At 46.6% G+C, this 23,489-nt stretch overlaps 1 protein-coding gene across 2 annotated transcripts in view; it reads right to left on the minus strand.

Moving 5' to 3' along the window:
- Positions 1 to 283: 283 nt before the first annotated feature.
- The window catches only part of INSR (insulin receptor), a 155,280-nt gene continuing 132,074 nt past the window's right edge, over positions 284 to 23,489 (minus strand). The window contains exons 11-22 of one of the 2 annotated variants that reach the window (XM_043977823.1): positions 22,865 to 22,900; positions 19,012 to 19,289; positions 17,639 to 17,781; positions 10,172 to 10,331; positions 7,973 to 8,072; positions 7,260 to 7,327; positions 6,133 to 6,362; positions 5,499 to 5,609; positions 5,242 to 5,401; positions 3,130 to 3,259; positions 2,829 to 2,963; positions 284 to 1,037 (exon numbers count right to left, since the gene is read on the minus strand). In XM_043977823.1, coding sequence (XP_043833758.1) covers positions 683 to 1,037; positions 2,829 to 2,963; positions 3,130 to 3,259; positions 5,242 to 5,401; positions 5,499 to 5,609; positions 6,133 to 6,362; positions 7,260 to 7,327; positions 7,973 to 8,072; positions 10,172 to 10,331; positions 17,639 to 17,781; positions 19,012 to 19,289; positions 22,865 to 22,900 — 1,906 coding nt within the window. In that variant the 3' untranslated portion in view covers positions 284 to 682. Of the gene's footprint in view, positions 1,038 to 2,828; positions 2,964 to 3,129; positions 3,260 to 5,241; positions 5,402 to 5,498; positions 5,610 to 6,132; positions 6,363 to 7,259; positions 7,328 to 7,972; positions 8,076 to 10,171; positions 10,332 to 17,638; positions 17,782 to 19,011; positions 19,290 to 22,864; positions 22,901 to 23,489 lie in introns of both variants that reach the window. The other variant, XM_043977822.1, reaches the window with a different exon arrangement.

Here is a 23,489-nt window from a genome sequence, read left to right on the forward strand (position 1 = left end):
CACACTCTCGAGGGTTTCAGACCCATGAAAAGTATGACAGCAGCAGCTATTGGTCAATCTGAGGAACTAATAGAACTGATTTCTGGGTATTTTTTTTTTCTTAAAAAATATTCTTCAGTCTTAAAAGAAACATTCTCTGGGGATTATCCTGAAAAGCCTGGAATTCTGGTGGAAAAGGATTTGGGTATGGGTTTGTTTGTGGTTTGGTTGGTTCCCCTTGCCCCAACTTTTTCAAAGTCTGTTGTTCCCCCCCCCCCACAAACGTGGGGTTTGCTTGGAGAAACCTGGACCCTGGCAAAATGTCCTGTGCTCACAAACACAACCGGCCAAACTTCTCTCCGAGCATCCCATTTGGGAGCTGTGGTGACTGGAAGGTCAGCAGCCCCAGGCCTTCTCCCAGCACAAGGGTTTCACAGTGAGGTCCACAGACAGCCAGGCCCGGCCGTGATGGCGGCCAACAACAGGAAGTAGCCCCGGCATCCGAGCCGTCGGACCCAACGGGACAAAATTGAGAAGGGGGAAGAGGGGGAGGGTCTGAGTCGTGTGTCAGTCACACGGTGGCAGCAATCAGAGGAATCCTGAGATTTCCCGGAGAGGGGGGGACGGGCCGTCCATCCGGTGAGAACATCAAAGCCCCAGGGGAGGGGGGGAGGCTTAAACACTCGTCCCCAAGAGGGCAACGTTAGGAAGGGTTCGACCTGGGCAAGGAGAGGATGCGTCCATTCTTCTTGCCCCCGTTCATGTGGGTATAAGGTATCCGCTCCTCATAGTTTCCCTTAAGGCCTAGGGATGGCCCATTGTCCCTCCCCAGGACTTCGTCCCTCTGGGAGTAAGAAGAAGGGTCCAGAGGGATGCTCTCCATGTTTTCAAAGTCCATCTCAAACTCCTCACTCTCAGGGGGCTTGTTTTCCTCACTGTAAAAAAAAGAGACCTCCCGGAAGCTGGGGTGGAGGTCGTCTTTCAGCATCTCGATGATCTCGATGAAGGTGGGGCGCATCTTGGGGTTGTACTGCCAGCACATCTGCATTAGGCTATTCCTGGAAAGAGAGAGAGAGAGAGAGAGAGAGAGTCCTTTCAGGATGTTACCTTCACAGGGGCACCATGGTGCAGTAGGAGGCAGGGGCCCTCACGTCGAATCTTGCCCCAGTCCCTTAATGATGCTGTCACCTTGGCTAAGTTAGCTGCCTCATCAGGAAAATGGGGGGTGGGAGGGAGGGTGTTGGATGAAGTAACCTCGGAGGTTTCTCCCCAACTCCAAAACAGCACTCCTGGGCTCCCTTCCTTTCTGTGTACACACAGACTCCAGGCCTCTAGGGGCATGTGGCCACCAAGGGGGCTCTCTCCTGATGCTGACGGGCTTCCATGGGGATAACTAGAACCTGGAATGTGTGAATATGCAGCCCTAGGCAGGACTCTCCAGCCAGATCCAGAGTACCAGAGGACACTTAAGACTGGAGTACTTGACACTGGCAAAGCAAAGGGTAAGATTTGAAAATAACAAAAATGATGGGGGTTACTCTGGCTTTCTGGGGGCATCAAATAGAGTCACAAAGTGACAGGAAGACATAGCTAGAAAGGCCCTTAGAACACAGAAGGTCAGAGCCAGGAGGGCCCTTAGAATACAGAAGGTGAGAGCTGGGAGGGCTCTTAGAACCCAGAATGTCAGAGCTGGGGGGGCCCTTGGGACAGGGATAAGCTAAGACAATCCTCTTATTTTACAAAGGAAGAAACTGAGGCCCAGAGAAGGGAAGAAACATGGAAGCAGCCCTATGACCACGGACATATTGGAAGGTATGGCTATATTGTGGAAAGAGGGCAGAATCTGGAGACGGAGGCCTTGGGTTCAAATCCTGGCTCCCTATGCTCACTACCTCCATAACCTACATCAAATCACTTGCCCAGATTGGGCTTTTTTTCTTATCCTCTTTGAAATGACAGGGCAGCTGGGTTCCCCTTCTGACTCTCAAGCTTTCATTCTCAGCCTCTCATTCTGTCTCAGCCTCTTCTGCTAAAAGGGAATAATGAATGGCACACCATCTAGCTCTATGATCCGGGGCAAGATACCAAAATGCTCTGATTCTCCATTTCTATATCTGTAAAATGGAGATGATCATGCTTGGGTTAGAGCAAAGAGAGCAGAAGTAAGAAGACAATTTACACCGTGACAACACTACCATGGAGAAGAACAATGTGGAGAGGACTGAGAACCACAGGTCCAGAAAGCTGAAAATCATGCCATCCACCTCTAGAGATGGCTGACTCAAGCTACTGAATGACATGCGGACCTGGATGCAGCCAGTATAGGAATCTGTTCTGCTGGACGATGTGTGTTGACTATGATGGCTTAAAATTTTATTTCTCTTAAAGGCAGAAGGGGGAAATGGAGCCTCCTATGTGCTAAAAGCTTCACAAATATCATCCCATTTGATCCTTACAATAGCCCTGTGAGGTAACCGCTGCTAGTCTCCCCATTTTCCAGATGAGGAAACTGAGGCAAACAGAGGTGAAGTGACTAGCCCAGAGTCACACATCTAATGGGAGGGAGAGATAATAAACGCCCATGAAAATAAGTTTACTCAAAAATTATTTGTATTACTTGACTCCCAGGGTGTTGTAGGAGTCAAATGAGATAATGTATGTAAAACTCTATCGATATATTCACTTATTATTATTATTATTATTATTATTATTATACCTCAGAATTTTGCTGTAGGGAAAATACTTTTAAGACCTATGGAAATGGGAACTATTTTTGCAAAAAATGGGAAGGGTTAGCATTATTCAAACATAACCCTTTCTTCTGTCAGGGCCCGTTTCAGAATACTTACACTCTCTCTGGACAGTTATCAGGTTGGTCCAGGTAGCCTCCATCCATCACAAACTTCAGGACCTGCTCATTAGACAGGCCTTGGTACGGCTGCTCAGCAAGGCTGCTGATCTCCCACAGGACCACGCCAAAGGACCTGTGAGCAAGAGCGTGAAGGCAAGGATCAGAGGGAGGTGCCAGGAACTTGGGCCTTTCCATGGGTGCCCCGAAAGCTCGGAACCCCACCCTCTTCCCAACTCATTCCTGAAGTGCACAGCGTCCCGGGAGACCCTCAGATTGGGCAACATGCCCTTTCCACTTACCACACATCCGAATAGGTAGTGAAGACGCCATCCTTTAGAGATTCTGGTGCCATCCACCTCACTGGGAGCAAACCCTTGCCCCCTTTTCGATAATAGTCCGTCTCATAGATGTCTCTGGTCATCCCAAAGTCTGGCAACAAAACAGTTTAAAGGCTGTTAGAGAGAGACCTCATTCACTCCCTTCATCCCATTTCCCCAGACAATGAGGTCTGCGACTGATCTCTCCTCTCCTAACCACACATTCTACAAAAATCTTGCAAGTGACTAATGTGGGGATCCAGGATTGCCATGTCACTCCACTGCTGGAAGAATTTTCTGTGGCTCCCTATTGCCTCCTGAGAAAAAGTTCAGATTCTTCTGCTTGGCATTCAAGTCTTTCCACAATCCAGCCCCACACCAAGCTTTCTAGCCTCATCTCCTATAACTCTCCCCAAAACATGCCACGAACCCTCCTGCCTCCTTGTCTTTCCTCATGCTGTTCCCTCCTCCTGGGATGCCCTCCCTCCCCCTTCACTCTGTATTTCCTCTCCATCCTTTGAAGGCCAGCTCATGCTTTCTCCTCCAGGAAGCCTTGCCCTCCCTCATCACTTGTTCAATAACTACCATCCCACCACCCCCTTGTACCCCAAGGACCCTGGATTTTGTCACTCTACTTCAGCTGCCTTATCTTCTTCTTTTGTGTGTGTGTGTGTGTGTGTGTGTGTGTGAGGCAATTGGGGTTAAGTGACTTGCCCAGGGTCACACAGCTAGTAAGTATAGTGCTTAGCAACTAATGCTTGCATCCCATAACACTGTCTATTATTGTTAACTGTATTTGTGCCTCATATCTCCCTAAGAGACTTTATGTAGTCAGAGATGCGAGCTCCAGACTTGGGACCAGGGGCACTCTGGAGCCAACCTGCTCATGAGAGCCCATTGTTAAATTTGCAGTGTGAGCATTTACCCCTCAGAAATAGGCAAACCTCCATCAGGGCTTGATTTACTCTTTTGTTGACTGTCTAGACTTATATGATGCGGATTAAACTTTAGAGTGTGCTATGTTGATTTTGTTGTTAGTAGGCTGTTTTTCTCCCCACACTGGGGACCTGGTGATTAAACATTTACTAGAATGCCCCTACCTGGAAAGGACCAGAGAAACCATCTATCTATTCATGGCATTTCAGAACCACTGCTTCACAGATTTGGAGCTTCATCCCCTTCTTGGTTCTGTTTCTGACACCCTGGATTTTGCCACTGTACTTCAGCTGCCTTATCTTCTTCTTTTTTGTGTGTGTGTGTGAGGCAATTGGGGTTAAGTGACTTGCCCAGGGTCACACAGCTAATAAGTGTTAAGTGTCTGAATCCGGATTTGAACTCACATACTCCTGACCCCAGGGCCGATGCTCTATCCACTGTGCCACCTAGCTGCCCCAGCTGCCTTATCTTGAAAAAATCTTCCATTCCCCTTCTGCTTCTCTTTCTGACCTCATGCCCCTATGTGGGTACCTGGGTACTACCTTCCCCACCTTACTATCCCCTTGCTTTTCTTTTTCTTCCCCCCCCCCCCCCGACACAATGAGGGTTAAGTGACTTGCCCAGGGTCACACAGCTAGTAAGTGTCAAGTGTCTGAGGCCGGATTTGAACTCAGTTCCTCCTGAATCCAGGGCTGGTGCTTTATCCACTGCGCCACCTAGCTGCCCTCTCCCCCTTGATTTTCAGCTCCCTTTCCACTGGAATGGAAGCTCCCTGGGAGCAGGGACTGTCTCTTTTCTCTTGTATCTATACCCTTAGTGCTTAGCACACTGCTGGGCACAAAGGAAGTGCTTAATAAATGCTTTTTGCTTGCCTGCTTGAAAGGAAACAGAAGTCATTTCATTTAGCCTCATTTCACAAATCAAGAAACTGAGACCCAGAGAGGTTCATCGACTTGCCCTGGGTCCCATTGGTCACATTGGGAGTAAGCGGCAAGACTAGATTACATTGTTACTTAAAATTTTCCTCTCTCTCAGCATTAGAATACAGTAGGTGCTTAATGACTGTCTGCCGAATCACAAAGAGCCATGCAAGTGCAGTCCCATCTCAAACTGGGTCTCAGATGAGTTCTTTTTCCTCCCTGAGGCCCAACAACCTACCTCCTATCTTTACAGTAAAGTCTTCGGCTACCATACAGTTTCGGGCAGCAAGGTCTCTGTGAACAAATTTCTTGGCATTCAAATAGGCCATGCCGTCTGCGATTTCCACGGCCATCTGAATGATCTCCCGGAGGGTTGGGGGAGGGCGGCCCGGGTTGTTCTAAAGAAAGAACAGGTGAGTGAGTGGAGTAAGGACTCAGCAGAAGTGAGCCCAAAGAGGGTTTTATTCCCTAGGTTCTCTGTTTGGGCCAACTGACCTCTGCGTCTGGCCGCAGAGAGCGGAGGTAACTCTTCAGGTCGCCGTGCACCATCAGCTCCATGACCACAAGGGTGGGCTGCCCCTTGGAGACCACTCCCAGGAGGCGGACCTGAGGGGCGAAGACAGGCTCAGCTTAGGCAAGTGTCCTTGGCAGGGCTTGGGGGGGTGGGGCAGGGTGGGCAAGGGAGAAAGATGAGTGACAAAACCCACAAAACAGCCTCAAAAGGGGGGCAGAAATTGGCCAAAATGAACTCTCTAAATGGGGCCATTTTCCTTAGAGTCCAGATCTACGATGGCCATTATGTTGCCTTGGGTGACTTCCTTCTTTCCTCCATTTCCCCAAGACCATGCGTTACCACCCCAGGACAGGGCCCGGCCAACCACTTTCTCTGTCTTCTCCAGATCAAACTCCTTGCATGAGCTCAAGGCCTGGGTCTGGTCCTTCTCTACCTCTCTGGACTGGGAGTTCCCTGTGGGCAGAGCCTGGGTCTGGTTCTTCCCACCTGTCTCTCCCCTAACCTTCACATCTGAGGTGGACTGGGCACATGTTATCTATTGAGTGATGTTTCCCCCCCACCACACACAACTCCGGCTTGCCACCATTGGCCAACATGCACACGGATGCCACTCACCACATGATGGCAGCTGAAACCCTTCATGACGGAGGCCTCATTCAGGAACTCAATACGTTCCCGTAGGCTGGCGGACTCATTCACCGTCTTCACGGCCACACGGGTCTCAGCCTCCCCCTTGACGATGTCCTTGGCATTGCCCTCATAGACCATGCCAAAAGAGCCTTGCCCAAGCTCACGCAGGAGGCTGATTTTCTCTCGAGCTACTTCCCACTCATCTGGCACATAAACTGCAACAACCCACAGAAGACCCCCGGTGTTTGTGGGACATCCACAGCCTCCACTCCACAGCCCTTGGAGGTTGTGACCACTTTGCAAAAGCCCAGATTTGCCCAAAGTCACACAGCTAGGTCAGAATCATAGACTTAGAGAAGCAAGAGACCCAGAGGACATCCACACCAATGCCTTGTTGTATGGAGGCCCAGGGATGCCCACGTCTAATAAGAGACAGGGTCAAGAACGGGATTAAGGGATTCCTGGTGTACTACCTTCAAGGCTGCCTCTCGAAATTATACCCACATAGTCGGCAGTAGGATCTGAACCCGCACCTTTGGGGAGAGTGAAATCTAAATGTGCGGAACCTGCTTCTGCCCATAGAGGAACTGGAAGGGATAGGAGTTAGGAAGGACAGGTGCTTTACAGAAACAGCAAGATGGGCAGGCGATAGGCCCGCATACTCCAAGTTTCCCTTCTCATCATTCATGGATAGGGCATCCCTCTTGACAGACATTATCTATTCCAGTTCTAAATTTATGATCTAGGGATACAGGAAGGCAGGGCTGATACAATCTCTGGGCTTCTCACTCATGTTCTTGGGCACAGAGAGGGCAGGATCTTTAGAGCATAACTCAGTGGCAAGAGCCCAGAACTCCAGGCCAAAGGAAGGAAGGGCTGAAAAACTAAAGGTTGATCAACTCTTGTCACCCTTCCCCCTCCAACCATTCCTTAAACAGAGAGGACAAAAATGGATTGTGGACACACACACACACACACACACACACACACGCACACACACACACACACATGCATGGGCCCACACAAGACTCAGCTGCAAGAGGAGAGGAACCCAAATCTGACCACTCTTCTGAGAACAATGACCCACGTGTCCCCACAGGTGAGGTGCTCACCATCACTGGCACTGAGGTATTCTGGATTGGAAGAGGCGAACAGCGGGCCCGTCGGTCCTTCCGTTTGCCTGGAATAACAGGGAAGGAAAAGCCAAATGACTTTAGGTTCTACTTGGAACCTTAGCGGTTACTAGGTTCTTTGGGGAACCCTGAAGATCGTTATTCTTGGTGAAATCTGGCAGCTTGTTAGATTTTGTTGAAAGCCCCTGGTGAATTCATTCCTTTGAACAAATTCCTCATAGAACCCTGCAGAATGGCTACATTTGTTAGGTAACCCTGTGGATTCCTCAATTCTTTGGAGAAAGGGAGGGGTCTGGAATCCTACAAATGACTCAGTTCTTCAGGGGATCCTACAAGACCATTGGATTCTCAATGAGAGCTCAGCATCCATCAGGTTAGAGAGTCTAGGAGGGTGCCCATTTTTCTATGGAATTTTGGGATCTCTAGGTTCCTTAAAGGCATGTTCATTTTATGGCAGGGTTAGGGAGAAGAGCTGAGATCCCAAATGAGGAAAATCCTTCTGTCAATGTAGGTCAGAACTTTCCTTGTAACTTGGGCTTTCTTGTATGTGTGGTTGTGTTTGTGTCAGGAATTGTCTCTGTGTATGTGTCTCTGTGCTACCAAAACATCGTCAATACTTTTCTTCCTAGGCTACTTGCCCCCCTTTTTTTTTAAATTGTAAATTTTAATTTTATTATCTTGTTCATACTTACTTCTTCTTTACAAAGACATAAATAGCTCCAACCATGCTGATCAAGAAAATGGCAATGATGACCGGGCCAATGATAATTTTTGCAATATTCGATGGGACATCTACTAAAACAAAAAACAACAAAAAAGGTAACATTCATGCAATGTCAACGTGGAGCTACGAAAGACTTGGGTTCAAAACCTGCCCCTAACATTTAATAGCTGTGTGACCTTGAACAAGAAAGTCCATCTCTCTTGCACCCAGTTCTTCCTCTTCAAGGCAAGCGACTATAAGGTCACTTCTGCTTTGGAATCTAGGAGCTGACCTCCTAATACTGTTCACACAAGCATCATCGGTCATGGATCCAAACACATATGCAACCCACCTGAAATCCTATCTTCTGCAAGATGTCTCTTTTTTTTCTTTTTTGGCGGGGCAATGGGGGTTAAGTGACTTGCCCCAGGGTCACACAGCTAGTAAGTGTCAAGTGTCTGAGGCCGCATTTGAATTCAGATCCTCCTGAATCCAGGGCCAGTGCTCTATCTACTGCACCACCTAGCCGCCCCTGAAAGGTGACGTATTTTGCCCAATCGCACACACATCTTGTGAGTGCTAGGCAGCATAGCAGAATAGACAGAATGCTAGCCTTGGAGTCAAGACCTGGATTCAAATCTTGACACTAACTCTTGCAACTGTGTGACTCTGGGCAAGTCTCTTGGCCTCTCTGAACCTCAGTTTTCCTCTCTTTAAAATAAGGGAATTAGATAGAAATGTTTTACACGATTGCATGTGCATAACCTATATCATATTGCTTACTATCTCAGGGAAGGGAAGAGGAGATGGTTAGAATTTGGGACTCAAAACTTAAAAAAAATATGTTAAAATTCATTGTGTGTTGATCAACTGTGATAGACTTGATTCTTCTCAACAATACAATGGTCCAAGATAGTTCCAAAGGACTCATGATGGAAAATGCTCTCCACATCCAGAAAAGAAAAAAAAAAAAGAACTATGGAATCTAGATGCAGATTGAACCATACTATCTCTATTTTTTTTTTGAGGTTTCTCCTTTTTGCTCTTATTCTTCTTGCACAGCATGACTAATGCAGAAATATGTTTAATGTGATTGTACATATATAACCTATATCAGATTACTTGCTGTCTTGGGGAGGGGGGAGGGGGAAAAATTTGGAACTAGAAATCTTATAAAAACAAATGTTGCAAACTATCTCTACATGTAACTGGAAAATAATAAAATACTTTTATGAACAAATTGTTCTAACATGTAATTGAGGGGAAAATATTATTAGAAAATAAGGATATTGGCTAATAACATACAATAATATATAGATTATAATAAATTAATAACATAATATCTAAGCTCAGAAGAACACTGTAAGACTCAAATGAAATACGGGATGTAAAGTATTTTGTAACTTGTAAAAGTCTAGATAAAAGTTAGCGGCTCCTCTTACCATCATTATCAATATTATTATTAGTGAATTAGTGAATTATTAGGGCTTTATAGTTTGTGAAGCATTTTCTTTACCTAGGTTGGCACACCTAATCCTCACAACAACTGTGTAAGCAATTATTATCTTCATTTTCTAGATGAGGAAACTGAGTCTCTCGGAGACTAGGTGGCTGGCCTAGGGTCCCATGGCTACCAGGTCTCTGAGGCAGAATCTGAATTCTTTGGACTGCAAACCCATTACACTTTCCATTCTCATCACGTAAATGCCTATTCCCTTGTTGTCTGTATATTTTTTTCTAGAGGCTTTCTTGGCTTCAGTCCTGCCTCCTACAGAAAACCTTCTCTGGGGGCAGCTAGGTGGCGCTGCAATGGATAAAGCACTGGCCCTGGATTCAGGAGGACCTGAGTTCAAATCCGGTCTCAGACACTTGACACTACTAGCTGTGTGACCTTGGGCAAGTCACTTAACCCTCATTGCCCTGCCCCCCCCCCAATTAGAAAACCTTCTCTGAGGGTACTCGCACTCATGTACACGTACATGCATGCATGCACGCGCACACACACACACACACACACACCTGTCACAGCATGAACTGTCCAGGCCACTCATCTGGTTGTGATCACACACACCTCTCCAGGAGATCATGAGATGCTCAAGCAAAGGACTGGGTCTTAGAAGAGTTTATAGCCTATGTATCTCCTGGCACACAATAGGCAAGTTGTTCCTGATGGACAGAAGGCACTTACAATAATCTGCAACATAGAAGTAGGTGTGCTCGGTCCATGAACCATTTCCCGCCAAGGATGTGGCTCGGATGCGGACGGTATAGTTGCCGGGCTGCAGGCCTCGGAGTCTACAGCCCTGTTCGTTGGCGTAATGTTTGCGGGAGACACAGAGATGCAGTTCCTGATTGGGGGGAAGGGGAGAGATAAGGGTAAGAGGAAGAACAAGAGAGAAGAGGGCATCTTTTGTTTTTCTGGTTTGGGTGTGAGCCTACAATCGCATGGCTGTGAGGCTATACACATGAGCGGCCAAATCTGCCATCCTGACCAAGGGGGTGGGAAGTACTCAGGCTCCCCTGAGCCCCATGGAGCAGAAAGCTCTGATAAGAAATACACTGAAGAATCTCAGAGCTGTTAACAAGCATGTAGATCATTCAACAAATACAGACATCCCTCGAAATGTACGAGGCTTTCACAAACACACAAGAGATCAGAAGCTCACAGATGTAGTACAGGAAGGGACTCTACAAGTCTACAAGTCCAACTCTCATTTTACAGTAGAGGAAATTGGAGCCTGGGAGGGGCAGGGATTTGCCCAGGATCACAAGAGGGTTAAAAAGTAGAGTTGGTGTTTGAACCCAGTTGCTCCTGACTCCTTAATCCCACACTCTGTTAACTACACCATAATGCTTCTCAGTATCTCCATAAAAGTCTGACAAGGAAGGGGTGATCATCCCCGTTTTCCAGACAAGTCCTTCATTTTATAGAGGAAGCAGCTGAGACTCAGAGAGGGAAAGCAACTTGCCCAACATCACACAGCAAGTCTATATCATGAGTAGGGATTTGATTTCAAGCTTGGAAGAAGCATTTATTAAGAAACTGAAGCCCAGAGGGAGAGAAAGTCTGCCCAAGGTAACATAACAACAGATCAGTGGGAGAGTTGGGACTAAGACTCAGACTTCCTGATCCTCATTTCAGGGGTCTCTCCACTAATAATGATAATAACAACACCTACTGCCCCACTTTTACAAGTGTTTTAAAGTTTATGAAGTACTTTATTCCATGAGGCAGCTTGGTGGCACAGTGGATGGAACCCTGGTCAGAAAGACCTGAATTCAAATCCAGACTTAGACACTTACCAGCTGGGTGATTTGGGTTTGACTCAGTTTCCTCATCTGTAGAATGAGGATAATAGCAGATGTTCCCTTGAAGGGTTGTTGTGAGGATCAAATGAGGTAATAATTGTAAAGTACTTGACACAGAGTAGGTGCTATAGAAAGGTTTATTCCCTTCTTATCCCCATGAGGGAGTCAGTGCATATTCCCATTTTACAGAGGAGAAAACTGAGGCTCAGAAAGGGGGGAATGATTTACCCATAGTCATATAACTCAAAGAGGGACAGCTAGGTGGCGCAGTGGATAGAGCACTGGCCCTGGAGTCAGGAGTACCTGAGTTCAAATCCAGCCTCAGTCACTTAACACTTACTAGCTGTGTGACCCTGGGCAAGTCACTTAACCCCAATTGCCTCACTAAAAAAAACAAAACAAAACATATAACTCAAAGAAGTATTAAAATACTTTAATCAGGAGTTCTGACAACAGCAGCTCACATTTTTATAGCCCTTTAAGTTTTATAAAGTACTGTTACACAGACTACCTCATTTAACCCTCACAAAAACCCTGGGAGGTAGATGCTATTATTATCTTCCATTTTATAGTTGAGGGAAATGAGGTTAAGCAAGTTTAAGTGACTTGCCCTAGGACACACAGTTGAGATCTGAACTCAAGTCTTCCTGACTTCCGCTATTCCACACAAAGCTGCCAGCTCCTTGATTTGATAGAAGAGTTAACAGAAGCCCAGAGTGAACCAAGATCTCCCTGACTCTCAGCCTAGGGCTCCATCTACAACCTCAGGGCTGCCTTTGAGGGGCGCAGCCCAAAGTAACTGCTTAATAAATGGCTGTTAAGTGACTGATAGCATGGATCAGGACTAAGAGACACAGGTACCCAGTCCCAGTGGGTAATGACAGACAAAAAGGAAGGCAGGAGAACCATCCACCCCTTCTCCATTCTCCCCAGGTTTCTTTCTTTCTTTCTTTTTTTTTAGTGAGGCAATTAGGGTTAAGTGACTTGCCCAAGGTCACACAGCTAGTAAGTGTTAAGTGTCTGAGGCCGGATTTGAACTCAGGTACTCCTGACTCCAGGGCTGGTGCTCTATCCACTGCGCCACCTAGCTGCCCTCCCAGGTTTCTTTCAAGGAAACCAGCAGCATGCTATGATCCCATAACCTAATTAAGACCAAGATGGCGCCAGTGGAAAGACCCTCCCATGAAAGGCAGAGGAGGAGAAGGAAGGAGAACATCACCACAAAGGTCCCCATCCAGTGTGCAATGGCTGCAAGAACCCCGGCCTGGGGTCAGAGGCCTGAGTTCAAATCCCAGCTCTGACACTTCCTAGCTATGGCACCCTGGGCAAAGCCACTTTGCCTCAGATACCAGCCTCATCTGTAAAATTATCTAGCTCATCAGGTTTTCAGGAAAAGCTCTTCATAAGACATAAAATCTTGTGTAAAAGGAAGCTAGTGACTCAGTTTCCACTAAGATGACCTCCCACCTATTCTTTCTCTACATCTTATCTGTGCCAGGTTATTTATTAGATTGGTTTCCCCATTAAAATGTGAGGGAAAGGACTGTTTTTGCCTCTCTTTGCACCCCCCAGAATTTAGCTGGGGATGCTCCACACAGGGTCTGGGAGAGAGAAAGCGCTTAGATCCTTACTGAATGGCCAACTTACCTCAAGGTGCCTGTGCTGAGATTCCTTGGGCCCATGCCAGAGCAGAGCTCAGGTGGAAAATGTAAATGAGAGAAAAAAGAGCCTGAGACCCACCCCCATACACAGAGCATGTGACCCTGCTCACCCGAAAGAAAATCCACCAGAAAAACAACTCTGTTCAAAGGTTACACTCATGGACCAGAGAACTGAATTCAGGGCAGATGCTAGAGGGAGCTTACAGATGCAGGGGGAACAGAGCCAGGGAGGACCAGTCTAAGATCTCAGAGCTGAAAAACAGCCATCCCAGCGACTGGGACTTTTGGTTTAATGCAATGAACACTAGGTTTGGAGTCAAATCCCAGTTCAGCCACTGACTGACCCAACTCCATCACATCTTCTGCAGATTGTCTTCTCTATCATCCCCATTCTCTCGGTTATCTTCACACTCTCCCTTGTCTACTGGCCCATGTCTTTCCTATTCTCAAAAAAACCCCCAAACAACCTGTCAATTGATCCATTTCCACTAACCCACTTCAGTCATTTTTCGGTTGTGCCCCACTTTTCATGACTCTATTTGGGGCTCTCTTGGCAGAGATACTGGAGTGGTTTGCCATTTCCTTCTCTAGCTCATTTTGAAGATGAGGAAACTGAGGGAAATAGGGTTAAGTGACTTGCCCAGGGTCACACAGCTAGTAAGTGTTAAGTGTCTGAGGCTGGACTTGAACTCAGGTCCTCCTGAATCCAGGGCAGGCGCTTTATCCACGGAGCCACCTAACTGCCCCCTCTATACTATTTCACTTGGGGATCTCATCAGTTGCCATGGATTCAATGGGCATCCCTATACTGATGATTCTCAGATTGATTTATTCAGCCCTAAACTCTCTCCTAACCTTCGGTCAGACTCATATCTCCAACTGCCTACTGGTCATCTAAAAATGGAATCCCTGCAGACATCTTAAACTCAACCTGTTCAAAACTTACTTCATTATCTTTCCTCCCCATCCCTCAACTCTCCCCCTTCTGAGCTTCCCTGTTACTACTAAGGCTGATACCATCCTCCCAGTTACTCAGGCTCAACACAAGGATGCCACCAACTGCTCACTTCCTCTCACTCTCCATATCCAAGCTGTTGTTAAGTCCTGTCGATTGTGTCCCTTTCTAGTCTTCTCATGTCCCACTACCCCCATATCCTCTGGAATCCAGTGGCACTGGCTTCCTGGCCATTCCTTCCACAAGACACTCTACCTTCAAAGCTGTTCATTTTCACTGGCTAGCCTCAACCTATACCCCATGCCTGGAAGTCTCTCTCTCCTTCTGGCTTCCTTCAAGTCTGAGACAAAATCTTATCGTCTACAAGCTGCCTTTGTCATTCTCCCATAATGCCTTCTCCCCATTGGTTATCTCTAACTTATCCTGGCCATCTCATTTGTCCATAGTTGTTTGCATGTTGTCTCTCCCATTAGAGTGGAATTTTCTTGAGGACAGAGTGCATATTTGCTCCCCCCCCCCCTTTTTGTATTCTCAGAACTTAGCACAATGCCTGGCAAATAGTAGGCACTGTATAAATGCTTGTTGACTTGACCAATCCCAACTCTGAAATGAGATTAGTTGAGCTAAGAAATGTCCCTCTCTTTAAGTAAAACCAACAAAATCAGGGGAGGCATTTCCCTAAGAAACACCCTTTGGCAGTTGGTGGTGCGCTGGATAGAGTATGTGGACAGAAGTCAAGAAGACCCGAGTTCAAATTCAACCTCAAACACTTACTAGCTGTATGGCCTTGGACAAGTCGCTTAACCTTGGTTTGCCTCAGATGGTTCAACTACAAAATGGCTATAATAATACCCCCTGCCTTCTAGGGTTGTTGTAAGGATCAAACAAAATAAAATTAGCACCATTAGGTACGTAATTAAGGCCTGTTTCCTCCCTCCCTCCTCTTCCCCCACCATACCCCCCAACCCCAGTCAATCACATAAAAACCCTTGGGAGTAGAGCAACCTAGTTTCAGGAGGGATTTACTGTGACCTTTATTCCTAAAAACTTCCACGGTCACCATACATGAAACCCACAGAGGCTGAAGGAGGAAGCTGGTGTAAAACTCCAAACCACAGAAAACCCCAGATGGGAAATAGCACAGGACACCAATATCAGCGTTGGGAGAGCCCTTAGAACAGGGGTTCTTAACCTAGGGTGTGTAAACTTTTAAAAGTTTTATTTCTATATATGTTAATGTGATATCATGCTATATTATATATAATATAGAAATATATTTTATTTATATAAATAAGCATAATTGGTTTCCTTTTTAACCTGATGCGTTTTATTTTATGCATTTAAATACCTCATGTTGAGAAGGGGTCCATAGGCTTTAAACTGCCAAAACGGTCCATGACACACAAAAAGTTCTAGAACTTCAGAACTAGAACAGAGGATGTCAGGGCTGGGAGGGCCCTTAGAACAGAGGATGTCAGAGTTAGGAGGGCCCTTAGAACAGAGGATGTCAGGGCTGAGAGGGCCCTTAGAACACAGGATGTCAGAGCGGGGAGGGCCCTTAGAACACAGGATGTTAGAGCGGGGAGGGCCCTTAGGACACAGGATGTTAGAGCTGGGAGGGCCCTTAGGACACAGGATGACAGAGCTGGGAGGGCCCTTAGAACACAGGATGTCAGAGCTGGGAGGGCCCTTAGAACAGAGGATGTCAGGTCTGGGAGGGCTCTTAGGACACAAAAATATCCAAGCTGAGAAGATTTTTGGAATATAGGACATCTGAGACAGAAGGAACCTTAGAGACTTCTAGTTCACATGTCTCATTTTACAAAGAGGGAAACCAAGGCCCAGAAAACCAGAAGGACTTGCTCAGGATGACCCAGACAGCCAAAGACAAAGCTGGAATAAGATGCCAGCTCTCCCCCAGCTCTCTCTGTGACACTGAGCTGTCTCCACTGATTTTTCATAGAACAGAAACCAAGTTCCAAGTAGAATAGGAACCTGGACCAAAGCCTCCACCACTCTCTTCCCCAGTGTAGGAGAAAGCCATCCGTCAGAGATCAGGCAGAAAGAGAACACTGGGACCTCATAGCCTAAGACTTTGGTTTTTCAGCACCAACTATGAAACATGATGAGGCTTTCTTAAAGCCAGAAAACAAAGCTTTGTTATAGAAGACCTCCCCCTAAGAGCCCCTTGGAAACATCTTGGAGACAACCTAGAGGCACAGAAGGGATTCTGGCCTTGGAGTCAAGACAGAGAGAACGGGACTCTTATAGGCTGGGCAACCTTGGGCAACTCATTCAACCTCAGTTTCTTCTTCAACCATAAAAGGAGGAGTCTGGACTGGAGCAGCCCTTTATAACTTTTTGGGGATCCTGGGTCCCTTGGACAGTCAGTCTGGAGAAGCCTTCTCACAATCATATTTTAAAATGCATAAAACAAAACATGCAGGATTACAAAGGAAACCAATTATGCTGAAATATATATTTTGGTGGGGCAATGAGGGTTAAGTGACTTGCCCAGGGTCACACAGCTAATAAATGTCAAGTGTCTGAGGTCGGGTTTGAACTCAGGTCCTCTTTAATCCAGGGCCAGTGCTTTATCCACTGCGCCACCTAGCTGCCCCCTATATATATATATATATATATATATATATATATATATATATATATATATATATATATATATATATATATATATATATATATATTTTTAAAAAGGTCATGGGTCCCAGATTAAGAACCCTTTTACTAAACAAGTTTGAAAGACTTAAAGACCCCTTGCACCAAGATTCCCCAGTAGGGGGACGGGAGGAAGGGAAGAAGCATTTATTAAGCACCTACTATGTGCTAAGCACTTTACAATTATTATCTCATTTGAGATGGATGAGGAAGTTCCTGATAGATAAGTGGGGCACTCAGAGTGCAGACTGAGACATACTTTTTTGGACATGACCAACAATGAAATCTGTTTTGCTTCACTACTCATATTGGTTAAAAGAATTTCATTTTGTGCACACATGCTCACTATCAAAGGGGAGGGGGAGGTAGGAGGGATAGAAAATTTATTTTTGTTCATTGAAAAAATTAATTTTAGAATGTATCATATACACTATTATAACTTTTTAAAAACTTTATACTAGATGATCTCTATGGTTTCTTGCAGCTTTAGAGCATAATAATAAAAGAAAGACATTTAACCTCTAGGTAACCCCAGGAAACGCTTTAAGCTTATAAATTGAAAAGCAGTTCCCTATCTGCATCGCTAGAGGGAGCTTTCTTACTGGGAATTCCCTGTACAGAGAAAATTGAGCCAAAAAAATAAAAAAATCCTTTGTCAATCCTTTGATTCACTTGTGTACATGTCGAATTCTCCTGTGAAATGTAAACTTCTTGAAGACATACTGGTATCCCTAGGGCCTGGGACAATGCCTGGTACATTATAGGTACTCAATAAATGCTTATTTCATTTTTACCTCTGCATCCCTAGTGCCTAGCATAGAGTCCAGCACACAGCAAGAGCCTAATAAATGCTTCTTGAGTCACTGAACACACATCCCTAGCTTCCCAACCCCTAGTCCCCAGGTCCAGGAGTGGAAATAGAAATCATGGAAAGGATTAGGAAATGAATGAGAAATTGAGTGAGGGTCTGTCAATGTTATGTTTTTAAAAACCATATAAAAGTCAGTGGCAAAGCTAGGATTCGAATTGGAGCATGTATAGAGGGTGTCTTCACCTCAGTGTCTCCGACACGCCAGTAATTGACTTCATAGAGAATAATAAGGCCATTGGGATGTTTGGGCTCCTGCCAGCGCAGATGGACAATGTTGTTCTCCAGCACCTCGTGGGTCACTGCACCGACAATATCATCAGCCTTGGCTAGAAAAGGACAAAAATCTGAAGGTTAGACTACCAAGAGAACAGAGGGTCACAGTTAACTGGGAGACTATGGAGGCACCCTAAGAAGCATCTCAGCCTGGCCCCCATTCTTTTTTTTTTTTTTTTACGGGGCAATGGGGTTAAGCGACTTGCCCAGGGTCACACAGCTAGTAAGTGTCAAGTGTCTGAGGCTGGATTTGAACTCAGGAACTCCTGAATCCAGGGCCGGTGCTTTATCCACTGCGCCACCTAGCCGCCCCTGGCCCCCATTCTTAAACAAAGGGGTCTGTGAAGCCACATCCCTTTGAAGGATCAGCGGTTGTTGCTCCTGCGCCTGTTTTGCTGTGAGACTAGGTCCCCCTATCTCATTCAGGCTGGAATCAAAGCACTCACAGGTCTGATCGGGCACGGGACCTTTGACCTACGCTGTTTTTCACCAGGGCCAGTTCATCCCTGCATAGGCAGCCTGGCAGCCTCCCACTCTTTGGGGAGTCACCATGTTGGTGCTAGACTTAGTGTGAACACCTGATCAGCCCAGTAGGACTGCAGCTCAGAACTTCTGAGCTCAATCCACCAGCCTCATCCTCCCAGCTAGCCCAGATTACTACACAGATGGTGGCAGGATCTCACAGACATCTCATTCAGTCCCCTTATTTTACAGATGAGGAGGGTGATTTGTTCAAATTAAATCCAAAATAAAACCAAAGTAGGTATTTTTTCCAAAGTTACAAAATTTTTGAAAGTAATTCAAGTTGTATTCTTCACATAAAATTACTTTACAAAACTAACTAAATAAACATATAAAAAGTTTAGGAATCATGGCTAGGATTATGAAATGAACGGGAAATCGATTGAAGATGTGTCAATGTTATAAAACATGTAAGAGCAGTAAGCAAAGCCAGGATTCAAAGCTGGGTCTTTTGTCCCTAAATCTACTGGGTTTTGTTTGTTTCTGTGCCCCTGCCTGAGGGAACACTTGTCATTTCCTTCACCAAACAACCTTAATCAAAATTTATCATGGATTTACTAACAGTCATGATCTTCATAATTCTGAAAGAATACAAGCATCCAGGTTAAAAAAACACCTCTCTTTCCTCTGGGACCCATCTGTGGAGAGGTGTACAATCCTGCACACATGAAATGAGCCTTGGGTAAATGTTTGTGGAGTGAGTCAGTGAAGGAGGGAATGAAACTGTGCGTCATGGAGGAGGTACACGGAAGCTGACTTGCCTTCAGGCATGGTTCTCGCACTGACATACGCTGCAAGGCCACACCTGGACTCCTGTTCGTCATGGTTGCATGCCTGTAGCTCTATCCGGTAGCCGGTAAAGTGCTGGAGGCCAGAGATGACCAGAGACTCCTTAGACTTCACCTTCTCGAAGGGCTTCGGTGCCTCTGTGCTGGCCGGTGCCATGGTGGAAGAGGCATTGGAGAACGAGGACCCCGTGGGTGTCACCACAGTCATGTTTGCCATCCGAAACCGGAGATCCCTTCTCCTCCTTGCCGGCCTGGAACAACACACACACACACACACACACATACACACACACACACACACGCAGAGTCTATATGCAGTCCCCTGGATGGCACAGAGGACATGATTCACTTGGCACAAAAAGGGTTAAAACGGAGGGGTACAGGGGAGAACGACAACACGACCAACACAACCCGTACACACTAGAGTACAAACAGCCCCCAAATGAACAAGCAGCTTAGCACACCTAGAGATGGGTAAGCTCTTTCAGTGTCTTGGACACGACTAGTCAAGGGGACTGGGTACTTGGTCAGACCTGGCTTCAGAAGCTCTCATGGGGAGTATACCCTTGGCCAATGCCAAGGTTGGGTCCATATTCTCCTCGTGGGTTTGTCCATTACTGCTCTGAATTGGACAGTCACGAGATGACAGCATCCTAAGCTCATGAGCTAGTGTTCTTCATCAAAGGCCAACTATCACTCCTCCCTGTTGTAACTAACTCTTTTTTTGTGTGTGGGGGGCAATGGGGGTTAAGTGACTTGCCCAGGGTCACACAGCTAGTAAGTGTTAAGTGTCTGAGGCCGCATTTGAACTCAGGTCCTCCTGAATCCAGGGCCCATGCTTTATCCACTGTACCACCTAGCTGTTCCCATAACTAACTCTTAAAAACTGTGTCTCCCAAAATCCTTTGGCACTACCAGCCAACACATCTCTCCTCTAAACATCATGAAACCCATCTGTTAAACAAGACAAATCATTGAGGGAACCTAACCTACCAAAGCTGGCAAGAACCCAGCAGCCTGGCAACCTTGATGGTGGCATCGAATGGCAAAGGTCTTTTAAACATCCTTCCCTGACAAACACACACATCCCACCTCTTATCACATCAGAGAAACACACATGCAGATTTTCTGCTTGGGAGTGGCAAAGTGATGGGTTGGGGAAATTCAGGCCAAGGATCCCGTATCATCTAGACAACTGTGATGCTAATGGCTGCTACTGCTAGTAGCTGCCTCTGGAGTTGTGCAGGTACAAAATGGTCGGTCCCAGCAAATGGGCCACCTGCCTGTGAGCTTGTGCAAAGGGCCTAGAGACTTCGGCCTGGGATTTCATCAACCAGCCATATAGTCAGCACCCTGCCTGAAGAAGTGTACAGGGCATCGAAGGCCCTGCTTATTTATCAAAAGGCTGCTGGAAGAAACCCAAGGTAGGGTGTGGGGATGGACAATGAGAAGGTGAGCTCACACTCTCAGCACATGTTAAGGTTTGCAAAGCGCTTTTCATGTAACAACTCTTCAGAGCAGGAAGGATAAGTGTTATTTATTTATGTGGGGGTTTAAATTTGTGATTTGTTTTTGGGACTGTGGAGGCCTTCCAGTGTGGAAGCTTCCTCTGCCAATACCAATCAATATCTGCTCTGCATCTTTAGAGACTCGTGATCAGAACTCAGGAGGTCCTGACTCTGAGGCCCCCCAGCCTTTTCCAGGAGGCATTACTGCCTCTTACCTTGCACATGCAAGTATTACTACTATTACTATTAATGATTAACCTTATTTCACAGACAAGGAAACTAAAGCTTAGAGGAGCTAAATAAATTAACTGCCCACGGGGGTCACAAAGCTCATCAGATGTTCAGGGGATCATATATCTAGAACTGGAAGGGACTTGAGAGGTCAATCTAATTTGACCCCCCTCACTTTACAAATAAGGAAACTGAGGCTGAGAGGTTAAATGTCACAAGGTCACATAGGGAGTAAGCAACAGAGATAAGATTTGAACTAGGGTTCTCTGACCCCAGAGTCACTCTTTCCAGGGCCAATGACTCTGTGTTTTCTACTATGGCTGGCCACCTCAAACTTTGCAAACAGTGGGCGCTTGATAGCAATAAAATCCTATCATGAAAGGAACAGTTCTGTAATACTTAGCTTACAAAGAACTCTTCTCCCCACCATCTTGGGAAGCAAGTAGCCCAAGGGAGACAGGCGTCTCTGCTATACAGAAAAGGGCTGGAGAGGTGAGGGGATCCATCCAGGGACACACAACTAGGAAACCTCAAAGATGGGATTTGAATTCAGGCCTCCAGCAGTCAACTGAACTAAGTTAAAGGGAACAATAGCTGGGTCGTGAAAAATAAAGCCACTGAGGCCACTGAGAAAGGGATGCTGGTTGATTCCAACAGTCCCGATGCACCAGCTCTGACTCCACTTTGGTTCAATGAAACACTCCTTGCATTGGGTTCCCTTTGGAGGGGTTGTCTCCTTCATGGAGGGGCTTGAGGGGAAGTCCCATCCCTTTCAGAGAATCCAGGACTCTGTAGCCTGGGCATTGTCTCACCAGTCATCCAATCACAGTTGAGGCCAGTTCTGAATGAACAGCTACCTTCTAATAAAAAACTACACACATTCCGCCCCCCCCCAAAATTCTGCTTCCCCTAAAACTAAACCAGCCTTTTCTGCCCAAAAGATTGCATTGACAAAAGTCCAGCATTCTCACCATCAACTCTCCTTCCACCCTCTCCCCCAATGTTGTTTTGTTTTCCACCTCTCCCTTATCATGTCATTTATCAATCTGTGTATTACAGTTATTCATGTTTGTGCCCTGACCCCCCCCCACCCCCACTAGACAAGGTCATCTACCTCTTATCTAAACCTTCCATCACCCCCGGTGGCTGACCACAGGGCTCAACACACGCCAGTAGCTTCACAAACATCTGTTGTGGCTGAAAGAGTTAAGGCAGCCAATCCACATGCACGTCTCCCAAATCTGGTGTCTGCAGAAACTTTTGCTGGGACCTTCACCCGGCCTCTCTTGGAGCTGATTAGCTCTGGACATTCTTTCTGGCTGTCCCCTATGCCTGGAAACCTTTCCCATTCTCCACTCTGACTACTGACCTCCCTTGCTTCCTTTAAGTCCCAACTAAAATCTCCTCTCCTACAGAATACCTTCCCCAACTCCTTTTAATTTCAGTGCCTTCCTTCTATTAATCGTGTCCTATTTATCCTCTATATATCTTGTTTTGTCTCTATTTGTTGCTTCTCTGTCAGACTGTGAGCTCCTTGAGGGCAGGGACTGTCTTTTGCCTCTTTTTGTATCCCTGGTGCTTAGCACAGGGCCCGGCATGGAGTAGGTGCTTCATCAATGTCTCCTGATTGATTGCTGTTGAAAAAGGTTGGGTTGGACCCTGATTTAAATGGAAGGTACGCAGGGGTGCATGAATAACACGCTGGGCACAGAGCGGGTATTCCATGATGACTTGGTACATCCGGTTTAAGTGTTAGTGAAGCTGGTTTCTCCATCCCCCCTCCCCCCACCCCAGATGCCATTCATGCGGGGTTGTCATTAGGAGAAAGCTGCAAAGGAGACGCCTTGGAGCAAGTGTTAGGGGGGGGCCCTGGCTGGTTTAGGAAGCTCCCCTGCAGGACAGCGCCAGGACATGCAAATGCACATTTAAAACCCACAACAAGTCACTAGAGGGATTTTGCAACATGAACGTCCATCAGCCTCCCCGCCCGCCATCCACTGCCTCCTGCAGGCCAGAAAGCAAATGAGGGCTAGGAGGGCAGGGTTGGGGCAGGACAAGACAGGGAGGGCAAGAGGCTCACTTCCTACCTAGAGTCGTCAGCGCCATTCCCTGAGGGTGCTTTTCTGTGGAAACAAAATCAACCATGTTGAAGGCAGACTGAACTTCTTCAGTTACATATCCCGTGCTTTTATTCCAAGGCAGGAGAGTTTGCTCACCGGGACCACAGCTTATAGGAGGTGGAGCTAGAAGGGACCTGGGAGACTGTCTAACCCAAGTCCTTCATTTTATAGAGGAAGCGGCTGAGACTCAGAGAGGGAAAGCAACTTGCCCAACATCACACAGCAAGTCTATGTCATGAGTAGGGATTTGATTTCAAGCTCGGGGCTCTATCCATTTCACTCGGGGTCTCCCTTCACCCAGTGTTCCCGACTGGCAGCTCTGAATGCACAGGAAGCTACAAGGGTTCTTCCCAGGTTCGTGTACTGCTCCCAACAAGGGGCATGACTCACGATGCAACATGGGGACACGCTTAGATGAAAACAACTCCCTTCTGTCCCCCTCCCAGCCCCCAGCAGCCATGTCTCCAGAGGAGAAATGATGAAGCCGGTCACTCATCTCCTAACGGAGAGGCAGCTAGAGACACCATTTTGGGACACAGCCACGGTCTCAATTCATTTAGCTTGACTATATTGGCTTGCTACAAGAACTATT

The sequence above is a fragment of the Dromiciops gliroides genome, chromosome 1, assembly GCF_019393635.1.
Source record: "Dromiciops gliroides isolate mDroGli1 chromosome 1, mDroGli1.pri, whole genome shotgun sequence".
Taxonomy (NCBI): domain Eukaryota; kingdom Metazoa; phylum Chordata; class Mammalia; order Microbiotheria; family Microbiotheriidae; genus Dromiciops; species Dromiciops gliroides.